General features: G+C 38.2%; 1 protein-coding gene across 3 annotated transcripts in view; it reads right to left on the reverse strand.

Annotated features, from left to right (window-relative positions):
* itpr3 (inositol 1,4,5-trisphosphate receptor, type 3) overlaps positions 1-18,808 on the reverse strand; it is a 269,802-nt gene that overhangs the window by 116,782 nt on the left and 134,212 nt on the right. For all 3 annotated transcript variants that reach the window (XM_072563528.1, XM_072563529.1, XM_072563527.1), the window contains exons 17-22: positions 17,450-17,569; positions 13,276-13,458; positions 10,392-10,643; positions 8,516-8,660; positions 2,408-2,552; positions 80-276 (exon numbers count right to left, since the gene is read on the reverse strand). In XM_072563528.1, the coding sequence (XP_072419629.1) occupies positions 80-276; positions 2,408-2,552; positions 8,516-8,660; positions 10,392-10,643; positions 13,276-13,458; positions 17,450-17,569 (1,042 nt within the window). The remainder of the gene's footprint in view (positions 1-79; positions 277-2,407; positions 2,553-8,515; positions 8,661-10,391; positions 10,644-13,275; positions 13,459-17,449; positions 17,570-18,808) is intronic.

Here is an 18,808-nt window from a genome sequence, read left to right on the forward strand (position 1 = left end):
GCATTAGGATTAGAACCTTGAAACAAGAATAAAAACAACAGGCTACCATGGGAACTATACAATCAATGGTTTCTCATACCTGCAAAATCTCCAGGATTTTTAGCTTTGTATCCATAACAGTGATGTTCTTACTGTCAGGTATATCTTTCGGCTTTATCTGGGGTTCAATGTTTTCATTGGAACGTGGAACAGAGCTAAACAAAGACTGTTTTCTGCTTAAAACCATAGTGGACACGATCTGTCCAACTCCATGGATTGATTTCTTCATACTTCTCCCTAAAACATAGGAAAGAGGTGGACTTTGAAGAGTGGTGGGACTTGCAGAGCTAGAACCACACAATGTCATGGGAATATATTAAAGCAAAGTTACACAGCTATGTGATCTACTACTTACAGGGACCAGTTTTTTTTACATATAGGGTAACATCTACCTTTTTTTTGGCACTTGTTTCCTCCTATACCACCAGAAAAGTAATTTTATGTTCAAAATAAAAATTGGAATTTGAAAAAGTGAGAAATTCATTTATTTCTTATCAGTGAGCAGCAACAAATAATAATCTGGTGAAGGACTCTGAACAGCTCAAAACTATTATAGATTCAACAACCACTAAAAGAAATATCAACATGAGATGTTCCTCTCTCTGCTATTATTTTGACTCCCAGTCATTGCATGATAAGAATTTATTTTACTATCTGAAGCATTTGCCTTTGTTATTATGACTGAAGCCATAATGAGCAGCTGCTTTCGCATCACCCATCACAGGAGGGAAGCCTGCACTGGAACTGAGAATAGGAGACATTTATTTTAGATGATAAGCCTTTCCAATTAAAATATATGGATTTAAATGGGATTGTGCAACATTAGTACCAAAAGTTTTAAAATATTTTTATGACATCTCTTTGCTATTTTAATAAAGACACTGATCAGCTTAACATAAATGGCTTAAAACAGTGGGGAACAAGTTTTAAAATTGCACATTGGTGATGTTAACAATGACTGCAGCAATTAATTTCAACCTTAAACTGGGTCAGAGCTGAGTGTTCATGCAATTCTTCCTTCCTCGTCAACAGAATTTGAATTCTCCTTTCATATTTATAAGTTGAAAAGACAGTTATATCTTATGTATGATATGAGAATTCATGCAAAAGTTACTAACTTATAATCAGGCATTATTTTGTTTAGATTAACCAGAGAATACATAATAAATAAGATAGTTCATTCAAGCGATGCAACCTGCAGAGGTGTGAAGTGCTTTATAAATATTTATGTAGGTACGTAGATTAAGTTACTATATTTTACATTAAACCTCAGCACAACATCATGGGCCAAAGGGCCTGTTCTGTGCTGTACTTTTCTATGTTCTATGTGTTTTTGTAATTTGATTTTTCCAAAGTGTCTGTATGGATATTTCAAACCAAAATACGTTAACACTGGTGAAGTTATATGTTATATTTCTGAGATTTTATAAATTTTGTGTACATTTTAGTACCATTCCTTTATATCACATTTTTCAGGTAACTGGAAATGCAAAAATTGGACAGCTTAGCACCTTACCCGCACCCAATATCTGCCATTTTTCCAACTGCCAACATGTGGTTAGGGCCTTCAGATGGGCAGCCAAATTTCTCTCCATAAACAACTGGCAGCTTCATGATACAATATATTGTAAATCAGGATACAATTCATGTTTGAAGGGCAAAACCTACACTGTGTCCAGACACACAGAATACCAAGTTGCCCAAGTCAGCAGTCCTTTAAAGGCATTGGTGAAAGTTGCTCACAAAGCTGGGCAGGTATGCATTTTAGCGATGTGTGACAGAAGAAATGTTAATACCTCTTCTGTCTCCACAATAATCAATACAACCAATGTCTAACTCTTTGTTGTCTCCCTTGGGGTAAGTTAGCTCAGTAGGTTGGATAGCTGGTTTGTGATGCAGAGTGATGTCAATAGCATAAGTTCAATTCCTACCCTGTTTGAGGTTACCATGAAGGTCCTACATTCTCAACTTTGTCCCTCACTTGAGGTGTGGTGGCCCCCAGGTTAAAATCACCATGAGTCATACCTCTCTCTAATGAGAGAGCAGCCATATGGTCAATTAGGGTTGTGGCAGCTTTACATTACATTTCCACTTCCCCATTTTAACAAATGGGCTAGTCTTTGTGGAGGAGACAAGTTGTTCCCCGAACTCCTCTACCAATCCCAATTCAAGCTGATTTGTGACTTGTTTTGAGTGCATGAACATTCATTACTTTAACATTGAGGCCTATGAAAATAATTCAGTTTGCTTTCATTGAGCAGGTGGTAGGGTTGCCCATCCTACCCAGTGGCAAATGAAATCTCATCAAACACCGGTCCCAAACTGACCAACTAAGCATCCTGAGAAACTCTTGCAATAAAATACTCACCAGTCCCCTCATCATGATCCATGGTATCTATAATGTTGACATCTTGATTACAATCAATGATACCAAGTAGTGTCCTGGTCAGTCGTAGGAGCTCACTGAAGCTGTAGAAACCAAAATAGATCAGATGTCTGGCTAAGCTGACCACCTAGAGTAAGATGCAAAAAAAATGAGGATCAGTAATTTTATAATCAACAACACACTATAATATTCCCACACCTAGGGCAAACTTGAATCCTTGCCCCGCTGAGTAATTAAGAATATTTTCTAATCTCTGTAAGAAGTATTATGAATGATTCTTTAAGATAATTAAGTGCAAGTGGATAACCCTTAATGAATTTCAAGCTCAATGTAATCAAGCATTGGTCTGCAAATCATAGAAACCTTTCGATACAGTGCCATTAGAATGTTAGAAAAACTAACTTTCTAATTCTTATTTTATATTTTAGTATTGAGAATGTGTGTTGGAAAAGAAATGTGAAAGCTTTCCTTCGTGAAATGTGGGCATTACTGGCTAGGCCATCTCTCATTACTCCATATGTAGTTAAGAGACTACCGCATTACTGTGGATCTGGAGTCACATGTAGGTCAGACCAGGTAAGAATGGCAGAACTAGGTAGGTTTCTACAATAATTGGCAGTGCTTACATATTAGCCATAATGACAGATTGTTATGGATTTCAAATTTCATCATCATCATGTTATGGTGCAATTTGAACTCATGTGTCCATAAATTTTGCCTAGGGCAACCTACGGGGCAACGTTTTCACACAGAGGGTGGTACATGTATGGAATGAGCTGCCAGAGGAAGTGATGGAGGCTGGTACAATTGCAACATTTAAGAGGCATTTGGATGGGTATATGAATAGGAAGGATTTGGAGGCATATGAGCTGGGTGCTGGCAGGTGGGACTAGATTGGGATATCTGGTTGGCATGGAAAGGTTGGACCGAAGGGTCTGTTTCCATGCTGCACATCTCTATGACTCTACTAGTGCAGTGATATTACCATTATGCCATTGTCTCCCCTCTGTGATTTCATTTATTATATATCAAATTCAATATCTGGGAAACTCACTTAAACAATTTTGTTTTGTGAAGTTTGGTCCTGTTATTGTTCTTGTGATAAATTGCACATCAGTAAGGTGATATAATAAAAATTTCCAGAATGAAGGTCACCATAGCTCAACTGTTACAAATTCATTCAGACCTGTGTGAACCATTCAGTCTTTTTTTTAAATTCACTTGTAGGACGTGAGCATCGCAGCTACCCTTTAACTAAGCGACTTGCTAGGCCATTTCAGAGGCATTTGATTGTCAACCACATTGCTGTCCATCTCGAGTCATAAGTAGGCCAGACTAGGAGAGGATGGAAGATTGTCTTCTCTGAAGGACATTAGCGAGCCAGATAGACTTTTCTGACAATGGACAAAGGTTTCTTAGTCATCAGTAGATTCTTAATTCTAGATATTTAAAAAAAATTGATTTCAAACTCCACCATCTACCATGAAGCCAGGTTCCCAGAATATTAGATATATTTCTGAATTCACAGCCTAGTGATAATACCACTGGGCCATCACCTACCCTTATTAATTGCCGCATTTTACCAAACTAAGGTCACCTTCTGGAATACAGTTGGTCTTGTGATCCTTTAAGTGGTAAGGATATTTTAATTCCAAACATGGTTTTATTTATTTAAAAGGTGATGATTATTTTCAATTCTCTGTCTATAAAAGACCACTGGCTGTTCAGCTCACCCTCACAGCTGTAATTGCTATGTTTCTGTTAACATTTTCAGAGCATTTGTTTTAAGGTGTTGGACCTTCTCTCCTTGAAAGTTTTGCTGAGAAAACACATTTAGTGTATTGCATTTAATTTCCCTCTCTTTGGGCCCACTTACCACTCTCTTCACCAGGTACCCCAACCTATTATTCTGGGAATATCCAATGCCATGTCTTTAAAATTTGCACCAGCTTCTCTTTATTTCAAATCTGTGCTTCCTTATAATTAAAACATCATTCCATAAATATAACTGCTGTATTTTGATGGTCTCTAGATTTTCCAGTCACTAGTTGAGCTAATAATTTTTAATAGTCTGGAAGTCTACTCTCTGCAATCTATCTCTTACCTGTTCCTCATACTTCACCATACTGTGTGTATTTTCTTTAATTTCACTCACAACACACCCCTACTGTTATCGCCTACAACTTTCCTTTGTCCATTGAGCTTCGGGTGATCCATTTATCCTCACCACTACCACTGCCAATTGTTCATTTTGTGTGCAGCCCAGGACTGTACATCCTGTTTTCCAGTTTGAGGGATGATTGTACACGTGAGGCATTACAACAATAGTACCTCTCATGGGTCTCTCTTGTCTCGCCTCTGCCAATCCATAATTAACAAGATTTTGTCAGACCTTTCCTATTGAGATAAAAGTGAACAAAATGCCACTTCCAATATTGCAAGGAATTTACTTTTTTTTAAAAAATCCATGGGTCACTGTCCTAGCAATACTCTACTCAAATTTTGTACTTAGATTCTCTAGTCCTTCTACTACTATCTCAATTTAGGATAATTTTCTTTAAAATTTCTCTCCTTTTAAAAAAAAACAAAAGAACTACAGATGCTGGATTTCAGATACGAAAACATAAATCAACTCTGAAGAAGGGTCACTAAACCAAAATGTTACTTCTGCTTTCTCTCCACAAATGCTGCCACATTTTCTGAGTTTTTACAGCAATTTCTGCTTTTGTTTCTGTCTTTTTTCACCCTGAATGAACAATCCAGCTCCAATGACACCAGCCAGCGGATCATTCTCACTCACTCCCACTGACTGATTTTGCTCAGGCTTCTTCACCTACACTCAGTTAAATGTTGCCTTGGTGTCAGGGCAGTCACACACACCTCACTGAAGGTTTATAGGAGTCTGGATCCAAGTGGCTCGGGCAAAACTCAGATGGAACATCAGTCGCTGAGTGAGAAGTGCCTGATAGCACTGTCGACCACACCTTTCATCAATTTGCCTTAATTAAGAATAATTGACTAGGTTGGAGTTCTTCTGCGTTTTGTGGACAGGATATAACTGGGTAATTTTCCACATTGTCACAAATGTACTGGAACAGTTTGGTTAAGGGTATGGATAAAATTAGAGCACAAGTCCTCAGAAATATTGCCAGAATGTTGTTTGCGGTCTACAACATTTGCTGGGTTCAGCTGTTTCTTGATATCAAATCAAACCAGCTGAAGCTTGGCATCTATGATGGGTGTGGTGTCTGGAGGAGGCCAGGGTGGAATATCCACTTAGCAATTCTGGCTGAAAAAAGTTGCAAATGCTGCAGCCTTGTTTTCGCACTGATGTACTGAACTCACCCATCAATAAGTTTAGGGACATTTTTGGATTTTCCTCCTCTAGTGTATTGTTCACAACCATTTATGATGTGATGTTTAAGGAGCACACAGCTCTAATCTGGTCCACAGACTAGCAGGTTTAATAAGCATGTAATCCATTGTTATAACTTTCCCAAGTAGGCATCTATATTTCAAACATGCTTGGCACAACTACTGGCATGATCTCCTACAACCCTCATTGAATGAGAGTAGTTCCTCTGATTTTATGGCAATGGTAGTTCAGGGAATCTGTTGGGATTACAGACTGTAATTGAATACTATTCTGCTGCTGATGACAATGAGCACTCAGCATCTTAGGAATGTCCAGTTTCAAGTCATTAGACCTGTTCTGAGTCCATTCTATTTACCACACAAGATGAGTAAATGCACCCTGAGTGAAAAGACACAACCTCATCTCAATAAAGTAGCATCATGGACAGATGCATCAGCATCAGGTAAATTTGAAAAGATGGAATAAAATAGGATTTTATTTGTATTAATGCATTTATCACCCATCATAAGTCCAGTGTAGCAGAAATATTCTTCAGAGACCGTCTGGCTTGGTCAGGAGTAGTACTACCAAGTCACTTATGGTAGTGGACATTGAAGTCCCCACACAGTTGGCATTCTGTGATCCAATGACTGGGTGAGTATGACTTCTTCAGGTTATTGTTTGAATAGTCTGTGGAACAGCTCTCACAATCTTGGCACAAGTCATCAGATGTTACAGTTCAGAATTTTGCAAAGCAGACCAGGCAGGATGTTCCTTTGTTGTTTCCAGTACCTAGGCCAGTGTCAATAGTCTGTTTGGGTTTTTTTCTTATTCAATTTTTTCTCATGGTTTGACACAACTGAGCAACATAAGGAGAGCAGATTTGTTTCCTTAAAGCACATTAGTGAACCAGATGGCTTTTATGACAATCAATGATAGTTCTACGCTCATCTTTCCTTAGACTAACTTCTTTAAAATTTTATATTTATTAATTAATCAAATGCAAATAACACCAGTTGCCATGACCAATCAACTCATGTCCTCAGAATATTATCCTGCTAATTGTGTGGATCAGCTCAAGTGGCAATTGCTCAATAATAATTGAGTCACTGACTCTCCATTTGGGTTCTGCCAGAGCATTTGTCCAAGGAGCCTTCGCAAAACTGAAGTTCGTTGGAATTAGGGAGAAAATGTTCTGTGGCTTGGAATTATACCTAGCACATAGGAAGATGGTTGGAATGTACCCCCTTTGGGTTTGCCTTCCTAAACTACTGCAGTCCACTGGATGTAAGTACACTCATTTAGTGTTGTTGATCATGGCTAATGAATCATAAAAATACAACCTTTACCTTTTAGAGATCTGTACATTGCATGGAATACTTCTTTTTAACATTTACCCTTGTTTATCTGTAAGCTTTTCCAAAAGTATTGTCCAGCCTACTAAGTCCTTCTAATTTTGCAGTCCTTAAATTTTAAACACCATTCTAATGACTCTCCTTCCTCTCTCAAATCTAATATCAAATAAAACACATTATAAGCAATATTGGCAGGATATTCCCTTTACTGTCAAATTGTCATCTAGTTTTAGCTTATTGCTCATCATCAAGTCCAGTTTGATCTAGTCCCTTGTCAGCTCAAAAACATACTGCTCCATAAAACTGGTTGTGATACATCCTATAAAGTTATTGCCTTTATAACCTGAGTTGTTCAGCTACTCCCAATGCACACAACATCCTCTTGTAAAAATACCGCTTTGTTAAATTCTTACCAGATCTATATTTTAATACACCACTGCCCCAAATATGCTACAAAAGAAATACATATGGATGCATGCACCATTTTTAAGAGCCAGAAATGCCAGAAAAATAAACTTGGTTTTTCAATTAATCATTTACCTTCTATTGAAAAGCTGGCCCATTTACTATAGCAATCATATGTTTTCCAAGGTTTAATTGGGTCTCAGGTTCAATTCCCACCTCAGGTGACTGAATGTGTGGAGTTTGCATGTTCTCCCCGTGTCTGCGTGGGTTTCCTCCGGGTGCTCCGGTTTCCTCCCACCATCCAAAGATGTGCAGGTAAGGTGAATCGGCCATGCTAAATTGCCCGTAGTGTTAGGTAAGGGGTAAATGTAGGGGTATGGGTGGGTTGCGCTTCGACGGGTCGGTGTGGACTTGTTGGGCCGAAGGGCATGTTTCCACTGTAATCTAATCTAATCTAAAACGAGGACACGCATTAGGTGTACAGTTCCAGACATCAGTTTACTATGTAGCACCTTCACTTCAGTGACATATACCAGTAAAGTGTAATTGGTTATAAACTCAAAACTACAAGTCAGATTAGAGTCTAAAGAGATGACTGCAAGGATTGTTAAAAAAAACATTTTTTTGAAGAAATTATAGACGATAGTGAAAGGTAGAACAGAATGACAAGATTCAAGGAGAGAAGTCTAGGCCTATTCTTTCTAACCAAGCCCAAGGGCTTCAATGCATCAAAATAGCAGTTGAACCATTGAGAGTTAGTTTGAAGAACATAGATTTTAGATCTTTTAATCACACTCCAATATTATCGGTTGCAGAAAATCAGTGAAAAATAGCAACCTTTCTTGTCAATAATATTTTGTCCTTTAGATACTAAACTTAATAGAATATCTCTCTGTATAGATGAGATTGGCAAAATTGTTCAGACTACTAGAACTTTAAATAATTGCAAGGAAATAAACAAATAAAAATAATTACCTCGTATGTGAGCTTATTCTTTTCCTCGTTAGAAAATGGAAGAGTATCATTTACCACATTATTGAGATAATCTTCCATAAACTCCATTGTATTAGCAAATTTGTTTTTCTTGTCATCCCGTGAGTCATTCAAATTGGAATCATAACTGCAAATAAAAATTTAATTGTTGTCAAATTTTCTCTCACTAGCACTAATCCTCATCAACATGGCTGCTGGGTTTCACTCTTTGTTAACCAGAGTAAGGTGTTTTTTAAGATTAGGACAGAAAATATGATGTTATCATTTTTAAAAAGTAAAAAAATTACAGCATTACTGACAAATTACAACATGTTAAATCAGCACAGTGACTTTAACAGACAAATTGATTATCAACTTCAAGGGATTAGAGACTGGGAACAATATCCTCCGAGTCTTGCACACTGTCTGAAAATGCATCAAAACCTTTAGCCTGACTACTATGGCTATAATTCTGTATTCTGTACTCTTTCTGCTACCTGATGCACTTGGTATTGTATGATCTGCCTGTAGAGCATGCAGAACAACACTTTTCACTGTATCTCAGTGCACGTGACAAAATAAATCAAACCAAATTAACTCAAAATATCTCCTGTCCTTCAAGCACTTATGAGGACAGAGGCTGGCCTTCATACAGAATCAGATCAGTGGGGTAGAGCTCCTTCCCAGCAGGAGCTTCCAGCTGATAAGAGGCTGACAGCTTCTTTTCTTGGTTACTGTACATTAAAGACCATAGCTGATGTCAGGAACACAAACCAGGAGACTAAGGATAAAGGAAATTTCTGTGGGGGTGGTTCCAAGGGATTGGGGACAGCAGGGAGAGGTGGTGCACCAGGGGTATAGGAAGCAAAGTCATGGGGGGGGGGGGGGTCACTACCCTATAAATATGTCCTTCATCAAGCACCAAGAGTCTTTGATCATGTCCTAAACCTCCAAAACAATAAACAATCACAATCTTCCACCTTCCATAAAGCACGCTTGCTGCTGGGTTATTTCTAGCAGAGACAGGTTGAAGCCTTTGAGTGCACATTAATTGGCCACTTCAGAGCTTCAATTAGCAGGATGTTGGCTATGGACCCTTCCACCCAGAACTTAATTCAGGCAGAGTTTAAAGGACCCATCCCCTTCTAGTTAAATGACCTTCCATTTCCAACCTGACCCCACCCTCTCTTGGACCAGTAGATTCACCGTAGCCTAAGTCGTAAACTTTGGAACTTAACACGCAGCTATTTGCTTTCTGCAAGCAGCCCTTACCCTGTTCAATAATAATAATTTCTGGATTTGCACATAAATTTGCCATTAAATGCAATACGTGCAATTTGGTAACTAGTAGTACTGGTATCTTTTTAATGACGTGATAATTGTTAATGCAACGCCAATAAGCTATCTGATCTATTAAAGATGGAACAGTTGAAAGTATGAAATCTGACTGCCTCAAATGGTGACAGCTATTATATGAAGCGACTTTTTTAAAATTTTAGCTTTGGCCCTCTTTTCTTTCTTTTTCTCAGGCCAACCTGTTATCCCGAACTGCTTTGAAATTAGTTCACTTCATTTCCTTCTGACTCATTCCTGTTCTTATCAAAATCCATTCATTAAGCTACCAGATGTCCATCTGCCCTTGCATTATCTGCTCACACTTTCAGCAGTTTACAGAGTTAATGGTTTCAGTAGAAGGGTGTTGCTTAATAACAACATACACTTTGCGATCATCACTCGAAGGAGATCCAGACTATAATAACCTAGGCTGCTCGATAATTTATAACCCTCCCCAGATTACTCAATTCCTACTCCTAGATTGTTCAACCCAAGATTTAACAACTTCAAGTAAACACATTCAGGCATACAGAAGTGAGCTTACTCTCTGATACTAATTGTTGTAGGTATTTCAGTCCACAGTCGAGCAAATTTCACTGGCGTTACCAGTTCCTGGGGGTCTCGGTCTACGTGGACATGCAACATCAGATTGCAGAATGAGGCCCGTATATCAAATGGTAACGTTTCATCTGCCATGCAGAGAAATATCAACTCCACACTCAGCTGCTTGGAAATTTCATCAATTGCCAAATATTGACGATCGAGACAAATCCTTGCAAAGAGCTTCAGCTGATACCTAAAACATAAACATGAGGAAATATTAGGAACATTCTTTGTCCCAGCAATGCCTTTCAAATTGAACTTTAGAGGAGCATTTTCGATACCAGTCTCTGTTATACTGTCAACAGTTGTGGAATTTGAGGTTGCCTTGTACTGTGGGTCATATCCACTCAAAATTTAACTGAGACTGTCCAAACAGAACTTTTATTTTATATACAAGTGCAGTAGATGCCCCCTTAGGGAAGCTGTGATGTAACTGTGACCTTAGCAGTCACAGGCTAGTACGCTGCTAAAAGTCTAGAACATATCCAGCATGGAGCATATGTCACTGTAAACTTACCATCATGTATCATCTGTTAATAAACATTGCTGTATACTAAGTAGAAGTTGGCCTCAGCTTGTATAAAGAACCCATAGTACAGCCAATCAATGCTGTCTAAATATCTAATTTGCTGAGTGGATAAATGTATACAAGATGAAAACAGAGACAAAAGATCAGAGAACAGATGACTGGGTAATATTAGGGATAAAGATCTGTTTTGAATTCTGGACTTAATAAGTCATTTGTACTTTAAATTACCCCATTTAATGTAAAATGTAGTAGTTTGGAGAAGGTATGTGACCACTTAAAAATTTGCCCAGAGACAAGACAATGTGACCTCATGCAATGTCTGTCCGAAGCCAACATGCTGTGTTCTGTTTGTTATTAAGGCAGGAAATCAAAGTGAAACTTACCGAAAGTAAAGTGCAGGTTTTTAACAATTCAAGACAAAGTAGGAAGAAGCTGGTCCTGCTAGATATAGACTCTCAGAGTCGATCAGACAGATATTTTCTAATTAACCTGTTCAGAAATGGTATGATATACCTCTGGAGCAAGCAAGACTTGAAGCTGTGTGTCCTGGTTAAGAGGTAGGAATGCTATACTGTACCATAGGATCCTCAGACAGACAGATGTGAATACGATCCTTTACAGGTGCTGCTATTCCAGTCGGATTGCTTTTGGGTTAACTACCAGAGTGTTAGTGAGGAATTACAATTCAAAGAAATGAGAATTGTCGAGATTAAAAGACTAAGGAGCTGACAGAGCTGGCTTACGACCAGTAGTCTCTTCAACTATGCGCAGATAATTGAGTAAAGGAACATTGTCTAAACAGATTTTGAAAGATTCACCCTGAAGAGATGAGGAGAAGGTTTCAAGTTGAAGTCAACAGAAGCTCAGGGATTTTATATTCAAACTCAAGAGAGTGTGGTTGATTTACAAATGTGGTCTGGGATTTTAGGTTGTGTTAAGAAATTAATGGCAAATACCTTTTCTGTGTTTGTTGCCTACTCAGTACTGTTCAATTACCATTGGCTTTAATTTATCAACAAGAGAGGCTGTATGTATAAGAGGTGGTGAAGGAGAGATAGGCAGCAAGTGGGAGGAGCAACAAGTAGGAGACAGGCAGTGATAGGAAGGTTAGCCACTGGAAGGTTCAGCAAGATGATGGTCAGGGAAGGGAAGGGAAACAGCAAATGGGCAGCAAGTAGGAGAGATGGACTGTCTGGAAGTATTGAGGAAAGAAGCAGTGGGCTGGAGGGTTGGTGAACAGGGGATAAGTATCAAAAATAAATAAGTTGTTCAAAGCTTGTATGTTATCAACAGCTAGTGAGTTATTAAGAGTTAAGTTATTAAACACATTAATACTGTAATCTGTAAAGATGGATGAGGCATCAATCAAATGTGCTGCTTTGACCTGAATGGTGTTAAAGCTCTTGAGTGTTGTTTAGAAATTAACAGGGAATACCTTTTTCAGTGTTTGTTATTCATACACAGGGTTAATGTAGCATGGAAGCTTTGTCACAGAGACTGAATAAGGCAAAAAACTGTTGCATCTTCTCAGGGAAATGGAACAAATATTTGAAACAGAAAAGCTAAATTTATGGGAAAGGAGCAGGATATAAAAATTAGTTTTGGTTTGCACTAACAACACAAGCATGATGGAATAATTGGTTCTTTCTATGTTGTATAAATCTTATAGTTGATGAGTGAATGCAGTAAAGTGACATCTATGGTAATAGACCAGCAACTCTTTTGTCCTATATTCAAGAAGATTGCAGCAAACTGTTATATTTATAGATGTGGCAAGTTGGAGGCTGGGAACAGATAAAGTGATCCCAAAAGCTGCTAAATGGTTCAAAAAATTAATACTTTTCAGAGATGTCTACACAAAATGTGGTCAACACTTAAAAGCTATTCACTTCAGGGAACATAAACAAATTGAGCTGAAAATAACAGTCACAACACAAAAGAAGTCTAGTATGAGCAACAACAACAGGTATGAAAATGAAGATGTCAATAAAGCAACATTAAAAAATTCAGTCGTTCACTTCTTAAAATGTAGTTTTCTTTAAGATGCCTGTTCCTGTTAGCCAGGCATCCATGCCCCTTCAGAAGGGCAAGCGCTGACAGAAAGGTCCACTCTAGGATTAAATAAATTCTTTAGACATAAAAAAGCAACTTTTACATTTGCCACAAAATAATTACCAAATGGCCCTCATAAAATCTAATCATTACATATGGGTTTAAAACACAGTTCACTAACAATTACATACACTACTGCTCCTCAATGCAAAGATGTACTTTTGCAAAAAATAATGCTAATTACCTGTAATAAGTTAGGACGTTTTCATCATGTGTATTGCCAGCTCTGGCCTCTTGCGCTAACTGTCTGATGCTTTTCTCTTGAACTTCGTTCATTTTGTCTGTCCAGATCAACCAAACTTCGTCTTCAAAGTATTCCATACTCATATACTCTGGAGACTGAGACATTTCCTTCACTGGCCTCAACCTATAAGCAAAATATGTAACAAAGTATTCAGCTTCTCTGTGCTTTACACTGCATTGCAAAATTAAAACACTCATACTTCTACTCACATGTGTATTGCATCTTGACCCTCAACAAGTGTCAGAATGCTTTCTAATGAATGATAGTTCATATTGTATGGGAACACATAGTTGTGTTTCCACACAGCAAGGCCCCACAAACATTTAACAAAAAAAAGGCCAGATAATCCTTTGTGACAATGTTGCTTGAAACAGGAATATTAGGGCACTGACTGAATTTACTGTTTTCTTTTAATGCAGACATATCCACCTGAATATATTATGATTCCTCAGTTTGATGTTTTACCTCAACATTTATTCTATTTATATTTTAGTATGTGGTCTTTCAGTTGTAACATACAAGAAACTCTGTGAAAGAAGGTTTTAACTAAATAGCAAGCTCAGTTGCAGTTGGGAGTCAGTGACAGCTCTCCTTCAAACTGAGGATAACATTGGATCACCAACAAGGTGACATCCCAGTTATAATGTTCTGATCTGCACCTCATTATTAGTCTCAGAAAATGATCTATTGCAGGGACTTGAAAGAAGAGGTTGAGATGCCTCACATCCTGTTAGTTGTCAGCAGCACCCCACAATGAAACATGCCAAAAATTCATAAGCTTAGTCAATTATGCTGACAATGAATAAATAGATAAATTTTGCTCATGGTTTGTTCAGGATTTCTGAACAACTTTTATATCTGCCTTCGAATGAACATCATGTTGCTTAGGCAGTTTCTGGATATTATGCATTGTGTCAGATAAATTGAGGTGAGTTCTTTTAGCAGACAAACATGAGAGAAGTGATACTGCCGCTTTATGAAGGATTTCCATCCATTTTCCTTCACAAAACAGGGTAGGTCCACGTGATGTTGAATCTAGAACATAATCAAACTATTTAATTTGAATAGCAAAAACAAGCATGAGACAAGATGTCAAAATCTCGTATAACTGTGTTGGCAGTGGCATGGAACTACATAAAGCACTCTGTGTTAAATTCTCCCACCTTGCTTACAGTTATGAGACTGTACTAGTCAAACCTTGCCAAATTATCCTTCCATACCTTTCACAACTGTTCTTCAGACTTCAGATTGACTATTTTTCATTATGGTGATCCATACTTTTTGGACTATTTCAAATTTGTTCAAAGTACGTTGGCATCATCTTGTGACTAGGTTCAGTGACTGACTATCATCATACCCAAACTGCAAAAAAACAAAACTTATGGCCTAACAAACCAAGTTTGATTCAGAGATCTGGCTTGTCCAGTATTGTTGTTAGCTTGGATTGGGAGACCATACCTTTGACCTTAGCCCTCATGTTGCTGTAAACCAAAGTTACATTTTAGTACATTTAACCATAATACAGCCAGACAGCAAGTGCAGTTAGCAGCCACCAAATAGAATGGGTGGAAGAATCAATCCCATTTTGAGGACTGGACCCCATAAGCAGATAAGGAGGGGCATGTGACTGTCAAATCTGCACTTGGCTGGAGCTCTCCAGCTCAAGGTGATCAGGCAGCTCAATGACTGGCCCATATACCAAAGCAGTGAACTATAGTCGCCATATATCCGCTCTGACTTTTCATGTCAGGACTTCTTACTGTTACTATTCGGTAGGCGAGGAGAATAGAAGTATGATATCGGATATGTAGTAATGAAGGAAAGGATGAGTGATAATCCCCAATAACAGGCTCCTCACTGCTCACAACAAGAATTTTCTCTCTGGGAAAATGCAGCTTGTCAGTCTTGATGTTGAGAAAAGCCTTGCTCAACATCTCACACAATTTCCCAAATTTCTCAACATAGCACCCATCATTTAGAGCCTGGGATGATTCTGCTCACTGACACCATCTTGAAATGCACCTTCCTCTGGAGTGACGAGAGTGCCATTTGATTCAGCTCGTAAGCTGGGGATCTGATGACATACTCAGAACCTACTTAGCAATCTGGGAAACAAACAAGCAGAGCAAGCACGTACATGCTTCCTTGGGAATACAACCAAAGTCAACCAGTAATGGTACATTTAGACTTGCTGACATGGAGCTGTGAGGAGATGGATTGCTTCTGTCAGTTTCAGAAGAATTGTGTGTTCTACTAATGCCAACACTCCTGCATTGTGGGAGCATCTCAAGGACTGCACTAGCTGCATTGGGACAAATGGGAGTTGAACCAAGAGGGAACTGAACTGCAAGGGAATAGTCAACCAAGGTGAAATCTGAAGAGCAGTTTGAAGTTGCTGTTTCCTTTCTCCACATCACATTGGCATCTGACATGTAAATGGGCAATATCCCATGCTTTCCCCTTGGAAGTGGTTAAATGTTCATAGTTACCTGAATTGAAGAAAACATACAACTGTAAATTACTGAAACATGTGGACACTACAGACCGCTGAACGGCTCAGCACAGAAAACCTCAAGCTTTAAAAACATTCCAAGTTGCTGGCATAAGTATAAAAAGGTGGGAGAAATAAATAAATGTGGAAGTTCAGGATATTTCTTTACATCTTATTCCCTAAGTGTATGAAGAGTTATGGAACAAAGGGAGATAGCTGGAGTTAAAATTACAACCTTATGAATGGCTTATTAGGTTCAAGAGACTGGCCTTATGTTCCTAATAAATTTCCCCTTCATTTCGAGGGATTTTGCTTGCCACGTCTAAACTTGTAATTTTGTTGGATCTCCTTCAATTTGTAAGCAAGAATGGAAGAGACTTGAAAATCTTAGAAAAAACATGTTTTAACTGGCACTCTGCCCATGCATAAACATTTAGGAATAAAACAAATCACAACCACAAACACCTCCAGACACTCCCAGACTATACAGGTCAGGTCAATGGCAGCACAGAACTCTTTCTACATCTTTAACAATGTGTCTTAACAACAAAAAAAAGCCTGCATAATTATTTGTTGCAATTTACTTTCACGTGTTTCATTATCTGGAGAGGAGAATATCCCGGACAAGAGGTGTCAGAGCATTATGGAACATAAAAGTCAACTCAATCTGCTTTGGGGCACAAAACCCATGAGAAAATCTCATCATGGATCAAATGGCACTGGAGTCATAGAGGTTTACACCACACAAACAGGCCCTTCAGTCCAACTCGTCCATACCGACCAGATATCCCAAATTAATCTCGTCCCATTTGCCAGCAGTTGACTCATATCCCTCTAAACCTGTCCTATTCATATATCCACTCCTATGTCTTATAAATGTTTTATTTGTACCAGTATCCACCACTTCCTCTGGCAGCTCGTTCCATACACACACCACTCTCTGCGTGAAAAAGTTTCCCCTTAGATCCCTTTTAAATCTTTCCCCTCTCACACTAAACCTATACCCTCTAGTTCTGGACTCCCCCACCCCAGGGAAAAGACTTTGTCTATTTACCCTATCCATGCCCCTCAGGATTTTATAAACCTCTACAAGGTCACCCCTCAGCCTCTGACGCTCCAGGGAAAACAGTCCCAGCCAGTTCAGCCTCTCCGTATTGCTCAAATCCTCCAACCCTGGCAACATCCTTGTTAACCTTTTCTGAACCCTTTCAAGTTTCACTGCATTCTTCCAATAGCAGGGAGACTAAAATTTCTAACCTACTGCAGACTATTTTGCTGCTGTTTTAAAAAAAGGACAAAAGGATTGAAGTATTCATAAATTGGCAACAACAAATCCACTATTGGTGAACAGAATGAGATATTCATTGGATGTACAAGCTACAATAGCTGGAGCAATATTGATTAATTGCAGTAATCAAGAATGCTCTGAAAACAGGATGATATTTATATCAGTTGTTTTCAACAGAATGTTTTTGCTCTTTTCATTCAAGAATGTAGGCTCTGTATACAAAGCTCTTTGTTTCATTCAAAATGTGAATCATCTTTGTTCCTTTATAAACCAAAAAGAAACAAGAGTATGGTACATCTTTGATGATGCTGCTGAGAAAAGAAGCTGTAACTCACTCAGTTTTTATGAGGATATCTTCATTCTGAGGATCCAATACACATTTGCAAATAAGTTCCTGGGTGACTGGAATGGCAACGTGATTTGACACACACAGATCTGATAAATAATCTAAAAATCTGTTAGAAACCAGAAAGAATTAGTGACAGGTGTTTGACAAAAAATATAGTTTATTTCATTGGCCCTTAACTCTTCAGATCTTTGTACTTACAGACAATATTATATGGAATGATGCTAACAGCCGCAACACATCTCCTATTTAAGAAGGCAGAGTTCTGCTAGCAAGTAATGATTCTAAGGCCTCTATTGTCACTGTAACTAATGAGCAGTAACATTAGAACTGGCTGCAGTAATTATGACTATCAACAGGCAATACAAAGATGCAGAATGCTTGCATTATGTTGAATAGGTTAATATTACATTGCAATCCGAATGACCATTTTTGATGCTATCTATTTTAGCCATGATTTTGTCCACATCATTTCACCATTCACTTCATATCTATGTTGCTTAGACCATCAATATGCATACTTCAGCTTCACACTTACACCTGACTGGTTCAAATCAGCCACAAATTTCACCTCTGCAACCATGAACAGTGAAGACTCATTTTAATTGTTTTAAGAATAATTTGATTACATCACCTTTTCTTAAAAAAAAATCCTATCACTTCTGTTTCCTTTCAAAATTAATGGCAGCTAATCCAAGACACAAATTGCATGTTCCATTTACAAGACCATGCAAGACTCAATTACATATGTCAAAACGTATTCAGCTGTTTAAAGTTGCAGGTACTTTCTCTAGTCATACTGAAGTAACTTGCATCATGATTTATTGGGCTAAATTACAAAGTTGCATCGGGGCCTAAAGCAGATGCTATGGGTTACCTGGAATTTTTGTAGATATCGATAAAAAGCAATGGAAATGAGGTTATTTCTATAAGCAGTGTCAGTTTTAGGTCTGTAAAGCAAAACTAAGATTGTAGCCCATCATGTTTTATATCATAAAGCATTTAGTACAATTATTTGCTTAAGGGCTGAAATAGCTATTTGGAGACATAGTAACCATTCTGTGCCAATAACATTCTAAAAAAATTGGAATAAAGTGAATCACTAATTTTACTTTGGTGACTTTAGTTGAGGCACAAACATTGTCCAAAGCACATGAAGAACTCTCCCATTTTCTTTGAACTGTGTCATGGGACCTTTCGTGTTCACTTGGATAAACAGACTGGTCCTTATTTTAATCCAGCATCTAAAAGAATGTGCCCCTGACAATAAAGCACTGCATCTGTAACCCAATGATGGCTTGATGAATCCCCCCAGGGAGAACCTGCTTCTGAGGCTCTCACAGAATAT

Source organism: Chiloscyllium punctatum, chromosome 45, assembly GCF_047496795.1.
Source record: "Chiloscyllium punctatum isolate Juve2018m chromosome 45, sChiPun1.3, whole genome shotgun sequence".
In the NCBI taxonomy this organism is placed as follows: Eukaryota; Metazoa; Chordata; class Chondrichthyes; order Orectolobiformes; family Hemiscylliidae; genus Chiloscyllium; species Chiloscyllium punctatum.